The sequence below is a fragment of the Phlebotomus papatasi genome, chromosome 2 (genome assembly GCF_024763615.1).
Source record: "Phlebotomus papatasi isolate M1 chromosome 2, Ppap_2.1, whole genome shotgun sequence".
Lineage (NCBI taxonomy): Eukaryota > Metazoa > Arthropoda > Insecta > Diptera > Psychodidae > Phlebotomus > Phlebotomus papatasi.
In genome coordinates, this window is record NC_077223.1 from 105785634 (window position 1) to 105806315 (window position 20682).

General features: G+C 33.1%; 2 protein-coding genes and 1 non-coding gene across 3 annotated transcripts in view; all 3 read right to left on the reverse strand.

Annotated features, from left to right (window-relative positions):
• Positions 1-6059, reverse strand: part of LOC129800599 (obscurin-like) — a 90369-nt gene extending 84310 nt beyond the window's left edge. Inside the window, exons 1-2 of the mRNA XM_055845096.1 lie at positions 5160-6059; positions 1682-1928 (exon numbers count right to left, since the gene is read on the reverse strand). Of these exons, the coding sequence (XP_055701071.1) occupies positions 1682-1733 (52 nt within the window). The 5' untranslated portion in view covers positions 1734-1928; positions 5160-6059. The remainder of the gene's footprint in view (positions 1-1681; positions 1929-5159) is intronic.
• On the reverse strand, positions 662-768 carry LOC129805076 (U6 spliceosomal RNA). Its single transcript, XR_008752048.1, has one exon. It is a non-coding gene; the product is annotated as a U6 spliceosomal RNA (small nuclear RNA).
• Positions 6060-17641: 11582 nt separating the features above from the next.
• Positions 17642-20682, reverse strand: LOC129801112 (uncharacterized protein MCAP_0864-like). The gene is made up of 5 exons (XM_055845875.1): positions 20639-20682; positions 19767-20578; positions 18051-18517; positions 17905-17981; positions 17642-17837 (listed from the first exon to the last, which is right to left on the reverse strand). Exons 1-5 carry the CDS (start codon positions 20680-20682, stop codon positions 17642-17644), a joined length of 1596 nt encoding a protein of 531 aa, XP_055701850.1.

The following is a 20682-nucleotide window of genomic DNA, read 5'->3' on the forward strand; positions in this document are numbered from 1 at the left end:
AAAAACCTCGCTTATCTTGGCTTCTGAGTAATCGATGAGATCATGTTCTATGGGAAAATTATAGAGAACATTCTGGTCTACATTTCATCCATATATCACTTTTCTGTCAGTTCATCCAAATCCTTGATATTTTGGTTTAAATACAAAATTTGTATAATTTCACGAATTTGATTCAAGATAACTGAATGGCGTCTCCCAACTTCAGCTCCAAATCGAATTTGCATGCACTCCGAGTTAGCTCACGTTAAGAATCTCACCTACATAAGCCGGTTAGGATTATCTGTCCCTTTTTCTTTTTATTTTTATTTATTTATTTATATTTTTTTAAATATTGATTTTAGCCATTTTTAAGAATTTTAAAATTTCTTTGTAAATTTCGTTATTTGTTGATTTTAAAATTGTTTTGAGATCATTATTATTTTGTGTTAAATTTTTGAAATTGCATTTGATATTGTCAAATTTTTTACATTTCAAAATTAAATGTTCACAGTCTTCAATTACGTTACATATTTCACATAAATTATTATCTTTTAGTTTTATTAAGTGAACGAATCTTTTATCTAGGCAATGTCCTGTTCTTATTCGTGATATTATTTTTAAATTGTTGACATTAATATTTTTTTCTTTAAACCATATTTTTTGACTAATTTCTCCATTTCTAAAAAATGTGGAATGCTTCACGATTTTGCGTGTCATCCTTGCGCAGGGGCCATGCTAATCTTCTCTGTATCGTTCCAATTTTAGTATATGTTCTGCCGAAGCAAGAACACACAAAAATTTACATTTTGCAGTAAACTTTGCACAGTGTTGTTGACATTGTTGATGATGTGTCAAGAATATCTAAATTCGAAATAGCAGAACAACCAACGCTAGAGCGGCGGGTACGTGAACTAGCACTTTAGGCTTCCGATGGATTTTCGAATAGGTTTGGCTTAGCTTTGGAGTGGCTTTGTCTCTTCGAAAGCTTATTACTGAACGGAGCCAATAATTCGATTTTTTCAGCAAACGTTTACACATTATTGCTGACATTGTTGACGATTGAGTGTCAAGAATACATAAATTCGAAATGGAACAACAATCAGCGCTAAAGCACTGAGTACTTGAACTTGCACTTTAGGCTTCCGGTAGATTTTCGAAAAGATTTAGTTTGACTTTGGAGTGGATTTGTCTTTTCGAAAGGTTATTACTGAATGGAACCTATATAGGGCAAACAAAATCTCTTTATTTTTCCAATTTTAGAACAAACAATGAACTGATTAACAATCCCTCCTGATCTTCAGTAAATGATTATAAAATAAATGAGACTAAGGAACTCTTATGTATATATATACAACAGATGACAAATATATAAAAGATGATCAATGCAAGGTCAAGGTGACTAAAAATATTTAATAGCACATTTTCATTGATCAAAAAATATAACTGCGCTGGGAAGGTGTTGAAATATCCGGTCACATGGGTTAGTGTATGTATTAGGTACATAGCATTTCTGACTGAAATTGTTAATAGTAACACGATGAATTTTCTGCCTCACATCGTAGGCGCCCAATTAAACATTATTTACGATTGCAATTTCAAAATTATTTATCCTTCAAATAACCCTAGTGTGTTGGTGATAAAAATAATATTCAAGGTAAATTCTTGATATATTTTCCTGGCTTGAGAGATTTTGTTGTTTTACCTGTTGTCTTGCGCTTTGTAGACTTTATCAATTCATCCATTTTGGACTCCATCGTTGAACTTTAATCCGAATTTATGTTGCACTTCAATCCATAACAATTTTTTCGTAATTTTACACACTAACTATATTCACTTTTGCACTATTTTCCAACAATTTATTCAAATTTATGATGTAGCGAGGGAAAAACTGAGAAAATCACTGAAGTTCTCACAGTCTATTTTCGATCAGTTCTTAGCACTGTACTTTTCTGCAGGATAAATTTTAATTTTGGAAAATGTCTTTTGATATGTTTATTAATTAGTGCAATTGGTCGTGGAAAACAAAGTTTAGCGTAATGTGTTTACTCGGGAAAATTGATTGATTGAGGGTTCTTGAATCAAGTGCAATTGGGATTTGAAGACGATCGTCCTAATTAAATCAAATATTCGGTTTGAGATTGTATAGTGTTTAGTGTTATTGGAATGAGGAAAGAAGGGCAATCTCTAAAAGGGGGGTTGATGTGTCAAAGACAGACACAGGGCGTCTTCTTGTGCTATTTCCGCGTTGTTCTTCAATCCGAGTGAGTGCTATGTTGTATCGAAATTGCACAAGTGCGTCGTGTCTCGATCTTTTTTTTTGGTTGCTCGAACTTCGCAGAGAATACAATACATATTACATCAATTTTGAGCTATTTATGTATTTCGAACAATTTATTATTCGACAAAGAGATTGATTTTGAAGTTCTGAAGGCTCTGGGAAAACGACTTTAATATGTTTTTTGATTTCTTGATCGGTTCTGAGATCTACAGGCCAAATGGTTTGAGATAGTGACATTGAATCTTTGGCGAACCCATCATAAATCGAGTGTAAAATCGTTAAAGCTCTAAAATTTTACTTCCCATTTTAATTTTTTCCAGCGAGCACAATTAACTGCTTTTTTCAGCATATTTTTCCTGAGGCAATAAGCAAAAATATGCTGACTGGTCAGCAGTTCTCAAACAAAAAGTGCTAACCAAATATATGGGAATGACACTGCCTCGCGAGTTTCGCATGAACGCAGAATTCAGCTAAAAATACATGTTTTCAGCTGAATTGAAATCGGTTTTCATTTGGTGCTCGCTGGGATTCTCTCATTAACGAAAGAACGTTTTCTTTGATTCCTCCAACTCCAATGGCTTCAACCATTTTTTGGGTACGTTTCGAAGATATTTCCAGCACAATATTTATGCATGAAATATCTTTAAATTTTAGAGTAGATCAGTGTAATGCAAAACCTGAGCCAAATCGGACTGCGAATTGCAGCTACGTTACATTCTTATTGAGTGGTTTCTTGTACTTGAGACACAGGGGCATGACATTTTCTATGTTTCCCATGTTTCTAGCGAGCCGAAAAACTTTTGAGTTTATTAGCTGTTTTCTGTCATTGTGGAAAGAATTAGCAAAAAATAATAATACAAAATAAAAGCCACTTTAATAACGAAGACGCAACCGAAAACCCTAAATTGGCAACCTACGTAGTGTTGGAAATATCTCGTGAAATGTATACGAAAACAGGGAAAAAATTACACTGAAACCGGTCGCATTTTTCAGAGCTAATGTCACCCCCCTGACTTGAGATAAAACGAAAATCCATTCATTTGATATAGGTTTTAATTTATAAATTTACGATGAAATAAAGATGATAAATTGGTACAACTATTGGTTGATGGTAACTATCTAACTGGTAGTCGCCATCTTGATTTGACGTTTCTCTCCGTTATTTTGTATAACTGTCAAAACCTAAAACTCATCCCATAGGGCTGAAATTTTAGTATGTTATAGCTGATGTCAAGACCTTTTCGGAACGTATCGGTGTTCATGATTAGGTTAAGTATTTACCTAGATACAAAAGCTCAAAGTTTAAGATTTTGAAATAAATTACATTTCCCCAATCTTTATTATTTACTGTTCAAAAAACACTGGAGAACCCTTATTTTGAAATGGCGGTTTCGAATTAAAATCTCCTTATTCAGATATGTTGTAATTCATAAATCAAGACGTCAAGTTATAAGTTCGAGCATTTTGCGAAGTTTCTTTCACTGTGGAATTCTTTTTGTGATGACTGAATGTAAATAGATTCGCAGATCAGCTGTATTTCTCCTCAAAAAGTTCCATGAATATGTTATTGTTGCTGTTTTTACCAATTTCTACGTATTTTGCGGTTGAACAAGGGTTTTTAACACTAACTCTATAATTCATGTGAGCAACACATACAATTGCAACTATGAGTAAAATATTTATATGTTGATCTTATGTAGAAGATCACTAACAAGGGTTGAGAAAAAGAGCATCCTGCGGCTGTAGGATACTCCCAAAAGAGAAGGGAAAAAACAGAAAGGTAAGGAGCACAACAGTATTCTAAAAGTTTCCATAGACGAACCCTAAGCAACCGGGGTATTCTACTTGGTTAAGGTTTACTATATTTTTTCAGATCTATAAATAATTTGCTGTTACATGCAAGAACGACATTTTTCTTTTTCTTTGTTCGTTAGATCTTATTTTTTAACGATAGCGCTATCGGTGCTGTGTTTTTTTGTGACGTCTTCCATAAAGGAAGCATCAGTCGTTCTGTATTCATCAGGGTTCAAAAGTTTCAACTTGAATACCCCATATCTAAGCAATTGCTTGACCTAGGTCGAATTATATACATATTCTGAAAGGTCTTGACAGCAGCTACAACATACTAAAATTTCAGTTCAATCGGATGAGTTTTCGGTTTTGACTGTTCGTCGGTTGCGTCTACCTCTGTCGTATCTGCATTTCTTTTGTGTCAGCATTTCACGCAAGAGGGAACGTCTGTATTGTAGCTTGCACCGAATACAGATACAAAACAAATGCAAATACGTCAGAAATAGACGCAACCGACGAGTTATTCAAAATGGCAGACAGAAACGTCAAATTAAAATGGCGATCATGGCATGTAATGTTTTTGAAAGATATAATAATTTAACATAAAGGCGTCTACACATTGGGAGCAATTTTCGTCAAAAATTGCGTTTTTGACAGAAATTTGACGTTTCCCCCTACAACGTTGCAGGGAATTTCCTTCAAAAAAGCAATTTTTGACAAAAATTGCTCCCAATGTGTAGAGGCCATAATACAAAAAACAAAAAAAACAAAAGTCTTATCAAACAAATTCTCTTGTTTCTGAACACTTTAAACGGCATTTTCCAAAATTTACACTATTTATTAAAATTCTTGAAGACAAAGAATGAATTCATGTACATTCTTTGAAAAATAAATCGTACATGTCAAGAATTAAAAGTAACTAGAAATGACTCTGAATTACCCTATACGCATATGGCATTGCATTGATTTTCTAGATGGTAAGAACGAACGGGCAAAGCAAAATGTACTTCTTAACCATTTGGAACATTTGGAACCTTTGTAATCAAATTCTTTGAATTTCACGTTCTTTTTGGAAGTATTTGTGTGATTCATTTATTAAAAAAACACTAACCTTATCTAATTTACTCAGGATCTTTAGAAGCATCAAAAATGAAAATTATGCGTAATGTGACTAAGTTCGAGCACTCCGCAAAGTTAGGACGCTTCGCTAGTCTTTTTATTTGTTTTTTTTTTAAGTCTTCCCAACCTCTATTGTCTTTTATTATCTTTTTCATTACGTGCAATGAAACGAGACAGAGTGTAAATTAAGTGTGATTTCTAATTGAAACAACTGAGACAGTGTCTTCTGAGAGTGTTCGAAAAGAAATAAGAGTAAAATTTTCCTGAACCGAAATTGTGTTCGGTTGGTGATAGACAATTGAGTTGTATCAACCAATCACACACAATACTAAAATGCCATGCTCTATATTCTAAAAATTGATCTGCAAGAACATTGACGATTTGCAAGAGGAGCCAATTGGGATTGATTTTATTGAGATACGATAATGAATATTCTCAATTGGTTGTACGAAGAACACTTTTATATAATAGTTTTTTCGATGAAAAAATCACTTTTTTCCACAATTTTCCTTTGAATAACACAAGATTTCAACGAATAATCCACTGAAATTGCCGTTTCTCACAAATTCTTTATGAATTTTGCACACTTTATCCACATTTAGCGATCTTCAGGGAAATTTCTTTTCCCAACACTATCTCTAAATACTCCAATCAATTCATTTTTGATGATAAATCACTAAAATATTTTTTTAGAAAAATTAAAAATGAACAAATTTGAAGAGTTAGAAAAAGGTCAGGAAGAAAAGTGAGCAAAACGGTTTAAGAGTTTCTCGAGGAACTTTCCTAAGACTGGCGATTTGATCAAGAGCTCGAAAGAAACTGAATAGTATACGAAATAATTGGTGTACTCTCGTGGTTAGAACGTGATGACAGTGAGTGAGTAGGAAAATGTGCAAATACGAGAGAAAGATGCGCCTTCTAATGGCCACCTATTATACATTTAAAAGAGATTTAAAGCAAATAAATGTAAATCACACATATTCCCACAAGGCACTCATTGCATGGCGTCTCAGATTGGGCCGCAATATTGGCAATTTGTCATGAAATTTTCACACTGTCCATTACCGGTCTAGAGGCCAAACGGTAAGAGATGTTGACTTAGTTCATTAGTCCTTTCTTATGGCCTCTACACATTGGGAGAATTTTTTGTCAAAAATTGCTTTTTTGAAGGAAATTCCCTGCAGCGTTGTAGGGAGAAACGTCAATTTTCTGTCAAAAACGCAATTTTTGACGAAAATTGCTCCCAATGTGTAGACACCTTTAGACGAAAAGCCTAGTATTTTGTATTTTTGTGACACCTTCTGAGCCTACTCGACATCTCACCAGCTTTTTCTTCCGATATATTGGTGATTCTCTGCTCCGACTTCCTGAGTTCTGTTTGGGTATTTCTGAGTTTGGGCTGACTTTCCTTGGCTTCTCTGGTTTTGGTTTTTTTTTTTTTTTAATTAATATGTCTTTTCTTTATAAACTAATTTTTCTGTTCTGATTCTATTCTATCTCTATTCTATTCTTATATATGGTGTTGGTTGTGATCTTGAATTTTTTTTTCTACTTCTTTCCTCTGGGTTCGTTTGCAATTTCATTGGCAACGACACGAAAATCCTTTGGTTTTCCAGTTGCCTCTTACCTCGTCCCTTTGCTCCTCACGCTACCCACTAAACTGCTTTAGTTTAAGATATAAATTAATGATTTGTAATTTATGTATGTATGTAATTCAGCCTGAAGCGGGGTTTCCGCCGTTTACTCGTGGAGGCTGTTGTTAAGACGGCGGCGGCCGCCGCTTGAGTACCAGCGTCAGGGTATGGGCGGGCTGTGGGTTTAGTGGTATGGGGCGCATTGGGCTCGAGTGTTCAAAATAAATAAATAAATAAAAAAATAATACGATCACTCGGAGGACGCCCCTTTAAGGCGACCAGTGCATTGACCATAATTCAAGCTTTTTCGACCACGCTTAGGGCCCAAATAGACTCAGGCTGATTCTCGAGAATACTTAGCTTATAAAATTTAGCAGTAAAGGATTAGGTAAGGGAAATTTATGCAAAGGACCTCTAATTTATGATCTTAAGTCCTCAGTGTATGACAGTTTGGAATAAATCTTTACTACTAAATTTTACAGGCTAAATATTCTCGAGGATCAGCCTGTGTCTATTTTAGACTTTACACTCTGCTACCCAAAATTTTACAGTGGAAATCGAAGAACCAGTCTTCCCTAAAGTAGAATCCAGGTCGGCTTTAATATTGGGTGTCTTAAGACCTTTCAAAAACAGGTACCGGATCAGGTACCGGATCAGTGTAGGTCCCAACCTACAAGCGCCATTTATATTTGAGGTCAAGGACTTCTGGGAATGTCCTCGTAAAATGAGAAAAAAATAAATCCAATTCAATTCAATAAATAACTATTATATTTAGTAATATAGTGACATTTTAATAATTCATTTAGGGTGAAAGGAACGTCTATTGACACTTTAAGAACTCGTGTCAACACCTATTGACACCCTACCCTGTACTATTTGGGATATGAAATTTGAACATCTATGTTTATAGTAAAAGGTATATTATAGAAAAAAACGTCATATTACTTATATTTTACTAGATACATTAAATAATTTTCAACATTTTGACAAAAGTGTCCGGGGCTCCCTGTCGAACAGACGTTCCTCCGACCCTACTTTATTTATTTTTCAATTTTTTTTTATAACAATCTATACGACATTGGGTAAAATCGGATAATTCGATTTAGTTCAAACGTAATCCATAAAACTTATTATAGTTAATAATTATAATCAAGGGGAAGATATTAGTCGAGAAATCGTGTACACCACTTCCAGCACTTCTTAATTTTTTTATGAAAAAAGTCAAAGACTTCCTCACATCCTGAAGTGCCATAGGTGATTTCCAGCACTTCTGCACTTCCAGACACTTCCGGCTTTTGAATTTAAAAGAAACGACTAAAATCTAATGTGAATTTTCTTCAACAGCTGGATTATTATTATTGACTTTATTCAATATCGCAATTGCATTTTAATTTAACTGAAAATAGAATCTCAATTTAAATAGTTTCTCTCGGATGGTTGATCCAAGTTGGATCGTGTGGAATCGCGAGGTGTTGTGCAGGAGGCCTTGTCTATTAAAGGAACGTAAGTGGCCATTTACGATAAGAAGTGATGAACTTGCACGAAAAAGCATTTTGGGAGATCATTTAATTTCAATTCAATTTATTTAGAAGAAAATAGGACAGTATGTCCTCTATACAAAATCTCTCTATATTTAGATCATGTTCTTCCTTTTAGAATGATTAAAAGGTATCTTAGTAAATTTCGAAATAGAGATTTACCCTTCGAAAGATCAACGCCATTTTAAACGACCTCTAACATTGATAACGATATGTGAGTATCCTATTAGAAGAAAATTTATGCATAATATTTGAAAAGATTGTTAAGATGTTGGAAAACAATAATTCGACTGTATTTCGTCATTTCCAAAATATTGGATACGTTTCCACGATCGGTATATCGTCGGTTCCGAAGAAGATTATTGTAAGTCCAAAATGTAAACTTTACAGGAAAGAGGTTTAAAGTTTGACAGCTAAAATTAATATTCATTAATTTCACTGCAATTAGTATACTTTCAGCTTTTGAAACTATTTTATCATACTTACGCATTGAATATCTTCTAGTTAACACTACTTTTAAATTAATTATAGCAAAATTGTGGGCAAAAAAACTCAATAATTGGGCACGCTGATTTTAAGTTTTTTTCTTGTAACTTTTGCAGGAATATCTTAATCAACATAAAATTTTGTGGGGATATAGATCTAAGGTTTCTGCATTCAATGATACCATCTTTTTATACTATTGTAAGTAGACTTACAATAGTCTTCTTCGGAACCGACGATATGAGTTCCACATTTTGCTTGACTGAAATGCTTAAGGTGAACCGAACGAATGTGGCCATTTTTCTCCTCGTTTGTTACGACAAATAGTTTTGTTTTGGATCGATTGGAAACAAATTATGGAAAATTGATCCAATAAAACAGCATACAGTCGAAAAGGTCCTGAAAAAAATAGTCAAGCCTATTGGAAAAACTGATCTTCATCTCACGATGGTGATGTTGCAAATTTAATGAGATTTCAGGGTAATTGTTTAATTTAAGCTACCTAAACTCGATGAAATAATCATAGAAGACAAGAACTGTAAACTTCCCAAAAGCTCTCAAAAACCACCTTTCGAAATATTAAAAAAAAAACGGATATTTTCCTTAAATAAAATGGAATTGATATATCTTTGGGGGACAAATGTTAGATTAGGATCAATTGAGACTATACTCTTGGTTATACTAATTATATTTTTGAAAAAATTAAGTTTTGAAATTTGCCTTGGGTGGCCTACGAACTTATGTAATCATCCAATAGTTATTTCTGATAGTTTACAATAGCTAAACCAGCTAAACCATCCGAAAGAATCGACCACTACTACACTATTCCAATTGCAAATTAAATTTGAAATTTAAATATTTGTAAGGCATTTAATTAAGTTTCTTCCATTGGAACAGTGGGCGTTAGTTGAACGATATTTGAATTTTTTAATAATAATTTTGATGAGGAATTTAAGTTAATTGCAATAAAAAACAACATTAATTTAACCCTCAGGAAATCTTTAATTGCGCTATATGCTCACAAGTACTTTTTCTGCTGTAATTAAATGAAAAGCGCATAAATCATTTCATTTTTGGGACTTCCACTTCCGCAGTACTTCCACTTTAATGTACACCACTTTCAAGCTAATATCTCCCCCTTGATTATAATAATGCTGGCACAATATCCATAAACGGGAAATTAAGTGTAGCATAATTGATGCAGGGTACTCAATGGGTCAAGTGGTAGAGCACTCGCTCTATGATGCAAGTGTCCCGGGTTCGAATCCCCTTTAGGTCACCAGGAATTTTTCTGGCGTTAAAGGTATTCGGATTGCATCCAGTGAGCATCACTGCACTTGATTCCACAGGCATGGGACTGACAACTTCATCCCGTACAAGAAAAAAATAATAATGCATGTCTAGAAATCCCCTTGCGGGAAGGCCTTGCTCCTTCATGGAATGTTGTACCAGCATTATTTTTTATTGATGTAACTCGATCACTTTAGCCAGAAGAATTCCACATAGGACAGTTGCATCATAGAGCGAGTATTCTACCCTTTGATCCATTAAGTGCCCCCTTAAAACTACCCTTCCAATTTAAGTGGCTTTGTCTATTTCAATAGATTTTATATATAATTTTTAATATAATATTAACGTAATTTTCATGAAAGATACCTTATTTTTCAAGCTGCCCTAATCAATTTAGTTGCAATAGATAAAATCGAAATGGTAGATTGATTCAGCAGAAGAGACTGAAGATTTACACCAGGGCAGGAATATTTATCATCAAACTTTTTTTTTGAATTTAGCACGTCTTTTCCTGTGCAATTTTTGTATTTCTGGTTATCTTTCCTTGATCTTGCTCTATAATCTCCGAAAGCTAAGTGAGTAAATGGATAATTTGTAGGGATAGGGAAATGAAAGGGAAAATCAAGCATTATTTTCTGCGCCGATCCTGGTTTGGGAAAACTTCTTGTTGTTGCCAAAATCTATTAATAGTAAGTATACATAATGTGCATATAGCTAACTACTAAACTAAACGATATACTCTCCCTCTAATATTAAAAACATTTTCTTTTTGCACTTTACGAATGGGACACTTTGAAAAATCATGTGCGCAAGGGGATTATCTTAAAGACATGATAAGTTATGTCTTTCCTTTTGTCGTTTTTGTTAATCATATGCTAGACACAATTATTAGATGTTTTAATATGGGATTCTATTTCGCGGAAGGAGATACTATACACGGAAAAATTGAAGATTTTCAAACCAAAACACCAGAAATTTAATTTTAGATCCCTTTCGATGAATTGTGCTTTCATTCTGAATGCTTCATTATTTAGTTTTAGTGGCAATTGGCAATTTGTTTAACAATTTATTTGAATACCATGAAAATTTATCTTTCAGGGACGGGTATTTCAAATCTTAACATTTTAATAAATAATTTTATTAACACTTTACTGTATAAATTACCTCGTAAAAAAAATTTATCATGAGAATTTTGACATAATTCACCAATATGCTGAATTAAAAAGTTTTGTAGTCGAATTTTTGTCTTAGGAAATTACTTTTTCTTTCAAATTTTTACTGCAGATTTTCACAGTATCTGTAAACAGTAAAATGTACCGTTTCTGCGTATAAAAACAACTTTTCAACGAGCATTAAGTTTTTACTCGTCATGTGAAAAGCAAGATTTTACTATTTCCATAAGCAGTGAAATGTACTGTTCCTAAGAACAGTAAAATTTACTGTTGATAAGAACAGCAAAATAAAAAAAATTACAAATAAATCAGTAACAAAAGCACATTCTACTCGAATTTAATATAAATTTTCAAAAATACTTTTCTCTGATCAGGAATCTTTTAACAGTTCCTAAGAACAGTAAAATATATAGAAAATAAATGAGTAATCAAAGTACATTCCATGCGAATTTAATATAAAGCTTTAAAACTTCTTATTCTCTGCAATCAGCAAATTTTTACAGTTTCCTCGAATAGTAAAATCCACTGTTTCTCAGTAAAATTTACTATTCCTGAGAACAGTGAAATTTACTGTTCCTAAGAACAACAAAATTCTTTGTTTATAAGAACAGTAAAATAAGTAAAATTTCCGTGAGCAGTGAAATGTACTGTTCCCAAAAATAGTTAAATTTACTGTTCCTGTGAACAGTAAAATTTTCCGTTCCCGTAAACAGTAAAATTAATAAGACATAAATCAGTAAGCAAAGCACATTCTACTCGAATTTGATATTTTTAATAATACTTTTCTCTGATCGGGAATTTTTTAACTGTTCCTAAGAACAGTAAAATAAATAGAAAATAAATGAGTAATCAAAGTATATTCCATGCAAATTTAATATAAAGCTTTAAAACTTCTTATTTTCTGCATTCAGTAAATTTTTACTGTTTCCTCGAATAACTGATCCTAATAACAACGAAATAAATAACAAACGAATCATCAATTAAAAACAATGTACTCGAATTTAATAAAGTTTTGGAACTGCTCTGCTATCAATAAATTTTTATAGTTCATGCTAAAAACAAAATTTTCTGTTCCCGTCAGCAGTAAAATTTACTATTCCTAAGAACAGTAGAGTTTACTGTTCGTAAGAACAGTTAAATAAGATATAAATAAATCAGTAATTAAATAGCGTTCCATTCTGTTTAATAGATTTCAATAATTCATATTTTTTTCTTTCATAAGAACGTAATTAACGTATGATTGAAGATTTTCCGGTGATCGCCAGTAGGAATGAAGTCACCTCAAGATTTAAAACACTTTTATAATCTTCACCATTTTTTTTTAATCTTCCCCAGAGCTTTCGGTCCGGATATGGACCTTCTTCAGTGGCTATAAGGATATTTTTTATTCATTTTAAAAATTATTCTTGTACAAGTTCGTTTTTTCGTTGGACATATTCAAATCTACTCACTCGACTAAACTATGTTTCTTGATCTTGGGGAAGTTTAAAAAAGTGTTTTAATCTTCAGATGACTTCATTCAAACTGGCGATCATCGGAAAATCTTCAATCATACATTAACCACGCCAGTCCAAACATCCAACGTAATTAACATTCACAAACTATGGAGCAAGTCTAAAACCGTTTTTGTTGTCTGGCATACCGGTTAAATAATTTTTTTACGGCTGAAAACAATTAATTTAACAGGATCTAAATGTCCAAATTTACAGCCAAGTTGTCCAAATTAATAACCAAGTTGTCCAAAATAAGAGCCAAATTCACTTCTACATATCAATTCATTTTTAAACGTATTAAAACTAATTTTAGTAAAAATAAGACGATAAATAGCTTGCTAAGTTTCTGAACAACCCTTCTAAAAAGAGAGTAACAAGAAAAGTCAATTAGTATTGAAAATATCGCACTTCAAACTTGGAACATCGATGATTATAAGCAGACTGTCCAACATTATGAGCCATTACCCTATTTCAAAAAATTAGCTTATTATAATTTTTTTTTTATTCTGTATATATTCTAGGCATTGTAGATATTTAAAGAATCACGTGTACTGAGAGCTTATCGAGGTTTATCACTGACTTTTATCACTGTATTGTGCATTTCTTCTGCGGTCATTATGGCAGTAAGAGCCATGAGGCATGAGATTTAATTAAAATTGATGCTCTTTAGGCAATTTGCGAAAATTTATCATTATTTCACATCACCATAAATGTATTTTTTTTTAAATAATTTTAGTAATTATTCCTCTTTCGCGGTTTATCTCTGTACAATTATTGTATGCACTTTGCTTAAATATTCCGTTCATCACCATAAAATTGCTTAAATAGGTTTTCTCAAACCATGGCCTTTTAAATGCTCTGAGTTGCCAGGAAATCAGGGAAAATTGATGATTAGGATTAATAAAAAAAAATGTATAAAGTGAGGAAAAAATTTGCGTATTTTTAGATACATTCGCACTTCTCGACACGCGATAGACACTAAAGAAAAAAATCTGTATGTTTTCACACAATTTCGTAGGAGGATATAAGAAGTTCCTGGGGAATTACTCAGCCATCACCTCAACAACATTCCTGGGCGAATGTGTAGGTCAGAATGTGTTCAATGTTTTTCGATAGATTTTGTACTAATCACATTTTTTTTTAAATAACTTGCCATGTAATTGTAATTAATGCTCAATGTAAAAACTTATTGCTAGGAGAAGTGTGCGGTTTCGTGATATTTACTTGACAGGCTAAAAATATTCTTAGAGGAATCTTAACTTCTTCGATGGTAATCGTTGAGATTATTTTGCACTGAACAAGTCGCTTGATGAGTGCACGTTCGATAAGAGACTGATGAACAAGAAAATTTGAGATCTTAGCATTACATCTGAATTCTCTCGTGATCTTGATCTCACGCTCTTTCTCTTTGAGGAAAAGAGAGAAAATTCTCAAAAAGTGGTCAAATATCGTGAATTTAACGAAATTTTAAATCAACATCATAATATTTAAAAATTAATTTTGTTTAGTTAAAGATGATTGAATTTAAGTGATAGCGGTACTTTTCTGGATTATTTTATTTATGTTAAGAGAAATATGCTGACACACGGTAAAAAAATATGTAAAATTTTACTACTATAATAGTGCAAAATCGACCATTTTTGTTGTTTAATTTAAAAATGTTTAAAAAATTCACAATAATTTAGTAATTTATTGTCACGTGATTGAAAATTACCACTATTATAGTTGAAAAATTTTCAACGACGTTGTTTAATTTGAAAATGTGTAAAATTTTAACACTATAATCTTGTGAAAATCTAAATGTGAAAATTTAATTGCGATCTGTGTAAAATTTCTCACTATTATAGTCATAAAAAATTTCAACAATGTTTTGGAGTTTAAAACTGTTGAAAAATTCTAAAAATTGCCACTATGATTATGATTATAGTTTTACTAAGTATGACTAAGTATGATTATAGTTTTTCATATTATTATAGTGTGAAAAAATACACAACTTTATGGTATTTTTTGTCACATAATCAAAAATTAATACTATTATAGTTTAATCATAATTTTTCACATTATTATAGTGTGAAGCCTTGTGTATTTTAACCAAAGTTGTTGAATTTTTAAACAAAAGTTGTCGAATTTTTAAACAAAAGTTGTTGAATTTTTAAACAAAAGTTGTTGAATTTTCAGATAAAAGTTATTGAATTTTTAAACAAAAGTTGTGTAAAAATTGTTGAATTTCCGTTTAAGACTTATACTTCAGTCGAAATGCTTTTCATTCGGCAAGTCTTATAGAACATCAAATATTTATATGCATAATAAGTATATCGTGAATATCCGAGCATCAAATGTAATTATCTCGCATTATGGCCTCTACACATTGGGAGCAATTTTTGTCAAAAATTGCTTTTTTGAAGGAAATTCCCTGCAGCGTTGTAGGGGGAAACGTCAAATTTCTGTCAAAAACGCATTTTTTGACGAAAATTGCTCCCAATGTGTAGACGCCTTTAGAGAGGATCCCGAGTACAGGGAAAAACATTACAAATGTCTAAAAAGGCAAAAAAAAAACTAAAATATAAACTAAATGTAATGAAAATTCAACAATTTTTGAGTTTACATACAAAAATTCAAGAATTTTTAAATTTAACAACTCCAAATTCAACAACTTTAAATTAAATGATTTTAAATTATACATTTTTTCCAAATTTAACACTATAATAGTGGTGTGAAAGATTACACACTATATTAGTGTTATTTTTTTTATTGTGCAGTAAAGGATTCGAAAATTCATTGATTTTAGAGATCAATTTCGAATTAGACAAAAACTTTGCAATTGGACGCAAATATATGCAGTTTGACAAATTTCTGCAAATTATTGCCTCCTTTTGCAAATTTTTGTCTCCGAATGAGCACTATAGTAGCGCCATCTTAACCGAAACATTACTTATTTATACGTATTTGGCGTTCTTCTTACAAAATCAACGTATTTGCACTCTCGATGAACAAACACCGTAGGTTCTGTTTTCTCAATAACTTTGATTAATAAAACTTTAATTTAAACTTTTAAATTTTTTTATTAAAATGTTCATACTGTTTTACGTATGGTCAAATTTGGAATGATGTAATGGACACTTAAGGCACAGCTCAACTTTATAATGTATTTATGTTCTTAAGCCTTTTTTCGTAATTCGACTTTCAGAGCTGTCCGACTTTTAGAAATTTACACTGACCATAATTTCAATATAATAATCACCATGAAAATTTCAAACTGGTATTATATCAACAAATTCCAAGAGCAATAGGAGAAAAGTTCAAAATTTTGGACAGGCTGCTTATAAGCATCAATGTCTAGAAGTTTTGAGTGTGATATTTTCAATACTAATTATTTTTTTGTTACTCTCTTTTCAAAAGGGTTGTTCAGAAACTTAGCAAGCTATTTACCGTCTTTGTTTTTACTAAAATTAGTCTTAATACGTTTATAAATGTATTGATATGTAGATGTGAATTTGAGTCTAATTTTGGACACCTTGGTTGTAAATTTGGACACTTTACTTGTAATTTTGGACAGCTAATCCGCCTCAATAGTATGCCCATTGTTCTCCATTTCATGAACCTATCTTGCCAAGTCAATCAATTTATTCTTAGTGTCTAATTTTACCGTCAAAGTGTCCAAATTTAGAAACTGTCCAAAATTATGACCTCTTCCATTAGTCAAAGAAGAGAAATTGGATTAATAAAAGAAATCTGAGCTCCGTTCTTTCATTTTACTTGTAAACATTTAATTTTTAATTCCTTTAAATCTTTTTAAGATTACTGGGATGCTTTTCAAATCATTTGAATCACTTTTGGCTTTGCATTCTTGGCATTCTTACTAAGATACTGCATTGGGATTGATTTTTTATAATAGAATTCACAAAAATAGAATCTAATATATCAATTCCAATATAGTATGTTGTGATAAAATACAATCCCACACAGTTGCACTATTGGAATTATGTGGGATTGCTTTGTACCACAGATGCAATACATTTTGCAAAAGATAATTAATAAAAGACGAATAATTTTCAATAAATCTTTTTATTTTAGTATGACGATCCGACCTTCACCGTTTCTGGAGACAGAACTGTAAAAAGAATCCACTTACGGTTTTCTTTTATTATTTCATAAATTTTCTAAAGTTCTATAGAGAAGGACAACTACCAATTAAAATTCTTAAAGAGCAAATGGAACTTTGAATATTTCACTTAGTCTTTGTTAATTCAATTAATCGAGACTTTGGTTGAGCATAAACGGTTAATGAATTGAACAAAGATGGCGCTTTAGAATGGAAATTTTCTTTAATGACAATTGGGGAAAAAAGAAGAAGATTTAAGAGGAATGTTGTAAGCGAGTTATTTTTGGATGTGAATAAATTTTCTGAATAAAAACGTTTGGATGAGGAAAAATCGGTCTCAGATCCGGATAATTGATAGAAAAATTCATATATTATTTTAATAGGTCAGGAAGGTCTTAAGGAAAGAGTTAACTCTTTCCAGACCACAACATATCCAGCGAACGAATTTCAGTAAAACTCACTTTATTGTAAGTCTTAGTGGTCAAATATGATACTTTTACAGAGAAAGAATTTTTTCCTCCTCTGGGAAATTGGAAAACTCATGGGTACTCTCGTCCCCAAAAGAACGCAAAGGATACATACTTCAATTTTCCCAAAGCCAATATTATCGATTTTGCAAACTATTTGTGCGTGTTAAAGGACTCCTGTACGATGTTGATAACTAAACAAGGTTAACTTCTATCAAAATTAATTGATCATTTTGATTGAAGGATTCTACACAAAATTTATTTCAGTATCTGCAGTAACATTCTAGATTATTTGTTACTTTGGATGGAATGTTAGATTCTCATTTGTACTTTCTGGAGATGGTAAGGCATAGGGCTGATAGAACGCTGCTCTTTCGAGTACATCCAACCGGTTTCGACTCTCCAAACTATCATAGTTTCCTCTTCCCACTCCAATGTCCAGTGAACTAATTAGGAAGGTATCCGAAATTAGGGAAACTGAGGTGTCTGACCTTCGAAGAAAGAAAAACAGGGATAGGATTTCCACCTTATAAAACGGAAAAAATCTCACACACAAACCTCGATCCATCGCTCGTGAGGCTCGTGATGGATGTGCACATTTTTGCTCCGCTTTCACACACTTTTGGCGCCATTATCTGGTGGGAGATGAAAATAGAATGGGAATTAAACAAAAAAGAGATCTGGGAGAGTCAAGTGCATTTCACCTCTTTGGTCACGTCCACAGCCTCTGGCCCGCTTCTGATGGTGATCTTGTGGAGTTTCTCATTAAGAAGTTCATTCTCATCGCTGAGAAATTGAGCCCGACTCCGGAAGCCTTCCAATTCCACGGAAATCCTATCGTAATCGTTCTGTAAGGTGACTATCTTCTCAACCAATTCGGATTTTGAATGCAGAAGGGCTATTACGCTGGATTTTGCTTCGTCCAGATTCATCTGAAGGGAGTCGTTCTTTGTCTGAAGGGCATGAAACTTATCGCTTTTGGATGATGTCTCCTTCAGGAGCATTGAAAATCGTTCTTGTTGGGTTTTCAGGGATTGCTTTTCTGATTCTGCTTCTGTTAGTTGCTCCCGGAGTTCTTCCACAAGACGCTTAGATTGTTCCAATTCACGTATTTGCTTGGCAATTCGTTCGCATTTCTCCGTTTGTTCGAACAGATTTTTCTGAAGTTCACCTGGAAAACAGTAGGGTAAAGTGATATAATTTGGAATTAGTGTTATAAGTTGGACAATTCGCTGGTACAAGTTGGACATGGCTTTTTTCTTGATAAATACAGTACAAAACTTGTTTTTAAGCACAAGGAACCAAATTATAAAACTAAAGCATTAAAAATATACAAATAAAAATGAAGTACTAGGGGAAGTGAGGGATGCTTCGCACGTGCGAGCCTTCGAACAATCCGAGTTTTCTCTTTGTTTGAAAAGTGCTAGGTCCTCATTTCTTAGGCATTAAATAGATAATCATAAACCTCATCTTCACTGCAAAAATAGGCAACCTAGCCCTTCTTTCCTAGGTTCTAGAATCACAAATGCAAAAATGACCTAAAATGGGAAATTTTGATGAGTCACATTTCGTGTAATTTCTCACAGTTAAATTGATTTTCAGAAATAATCACTTACACCAATAGATGAAGGGTTAATCTGGGTTGATATTTACGTAATATTTTTTGCATCGGAGGAAAATTATTTTCCGAGTGGCGAAAAAATCCTTAATACTACACTGCGTATTGGTTCAACTGCTGAAAGTGTTATGGTTCGCCAACTCATCAGGTAACTCCAGCACTTTAAAATCACAACATAACCTCAAAGAGGAAAACAAAGGAAAAGGAAGATGAAGAAAAGACAGCTGATAAATTTTTAGGGTTGTCACATTTGAAATTTTCACATTTCAGTCGATTTTTCGACATAAATTTGCTAGAAAACAGTGCTTCAGAAAAATTAGAAGAAAACTGTTTTAGATACCTTCTTTTAGTGAAATAATGGTTTCCGTGGATTCGTGGAACTTGAATCTAATAATCGGTAAATAATTTTTAATTGTCAGCAAGAGTTATTCTAGGAAAAAATGCGATGACGAACCTTAACAACCCATCGTGCGAATCTTGCCTCCACAGGCAAGGTTCGCACAAATCATCATACTTTTTTCATTTTCCTGTCCAGGAAAAAGAACAGATTTTACGGCAGTGAATGAGGCACGCATAGAAAGTTAAAAGACCACAGATTCTTGTGGTGCAGCGCAATTGATTGTCCATTTTACCGTTCAGCCAGAAAAAAATCTTGAATATTGACTTCCAAAAAGCGTGCGAACCATCCCTCACTTACCCTAAATTTATCAAGACAAAAAGCCCTGTCCAAATTGTACCATTGATTGTCCAACTTGTACCACTTTACCCTAGAACACATAAGGTTTTAGGACAAAATACTGACCATTCTTTTTCTTTTCCTCATTGAGAGCCATTGTACTTTGTTTGACGATCTCATCCATTTTCTCAGATTTACTTTTAAATTCCTTCTTCAGTTCATCTAATTTCTCTCTAATGTGAATTAATTGAACATTTTCTGCAATATGCTTCCGCAATCGTAGCTCTGAGACTTGGTTGAACAGTTCCTTATTCTTCTTGTGTTCATCTTTGAGTTCCTCCTTGAGAGCTTCCAGTTCTTTGGTTAACTCTTCTACTCGATCCTTGTACTCTTTTAGTAGTTCTTCCTGCTCTGGAGCTCTTTGTTCTGCATCAACTACCTTGTTGCCATCCTCTTTTGGAGATGGTGCAAGGTCGTCTAATGTAAGCCGACTCCCAGAATTTCGTCGATCAAAGGCTAATCCAAAGCGATCTCTCATCTCGGAAGATGGTCTTGTGGAGGCCAGTGGTATACCGTATTTTTTACAAATAGCTCCCAATTTTTCTCTCAGCTGAGAATTCTGCATTTCCAGATCAAAAATCTTCAGCTGAACACGTTCCTCTACAGACAAAGTCTCTCGACTGCGATTAGACGTGCTTTTGATGTCAAAAGAAGTGATTCTCAGGAGTTTTGTGATGAGCCTCTTAATCTTTTCCTGATTGGCATGATTTTCTCGTTTCAATGTAAAATGTTCATCACAGATAGAGATATAGTTGTCCTCAAGATCTCTCCTGGACATTTTAGCCACACGTTGATGCTCAAATATAAGATCTCTCTGGTCAGACTTTATGCATCCTCTATAGTTCTTATCATAGGGTGATAGTTCACATTGGTGATACCTGGAAAAACTTCTCCGGAAGTTTCAAGGAATGACAAAAAGCGGTATATATTGGACTTACGGTCTACTGGAAGAAGGTCTTCCTGCTGAAAATTGACGCCTCAT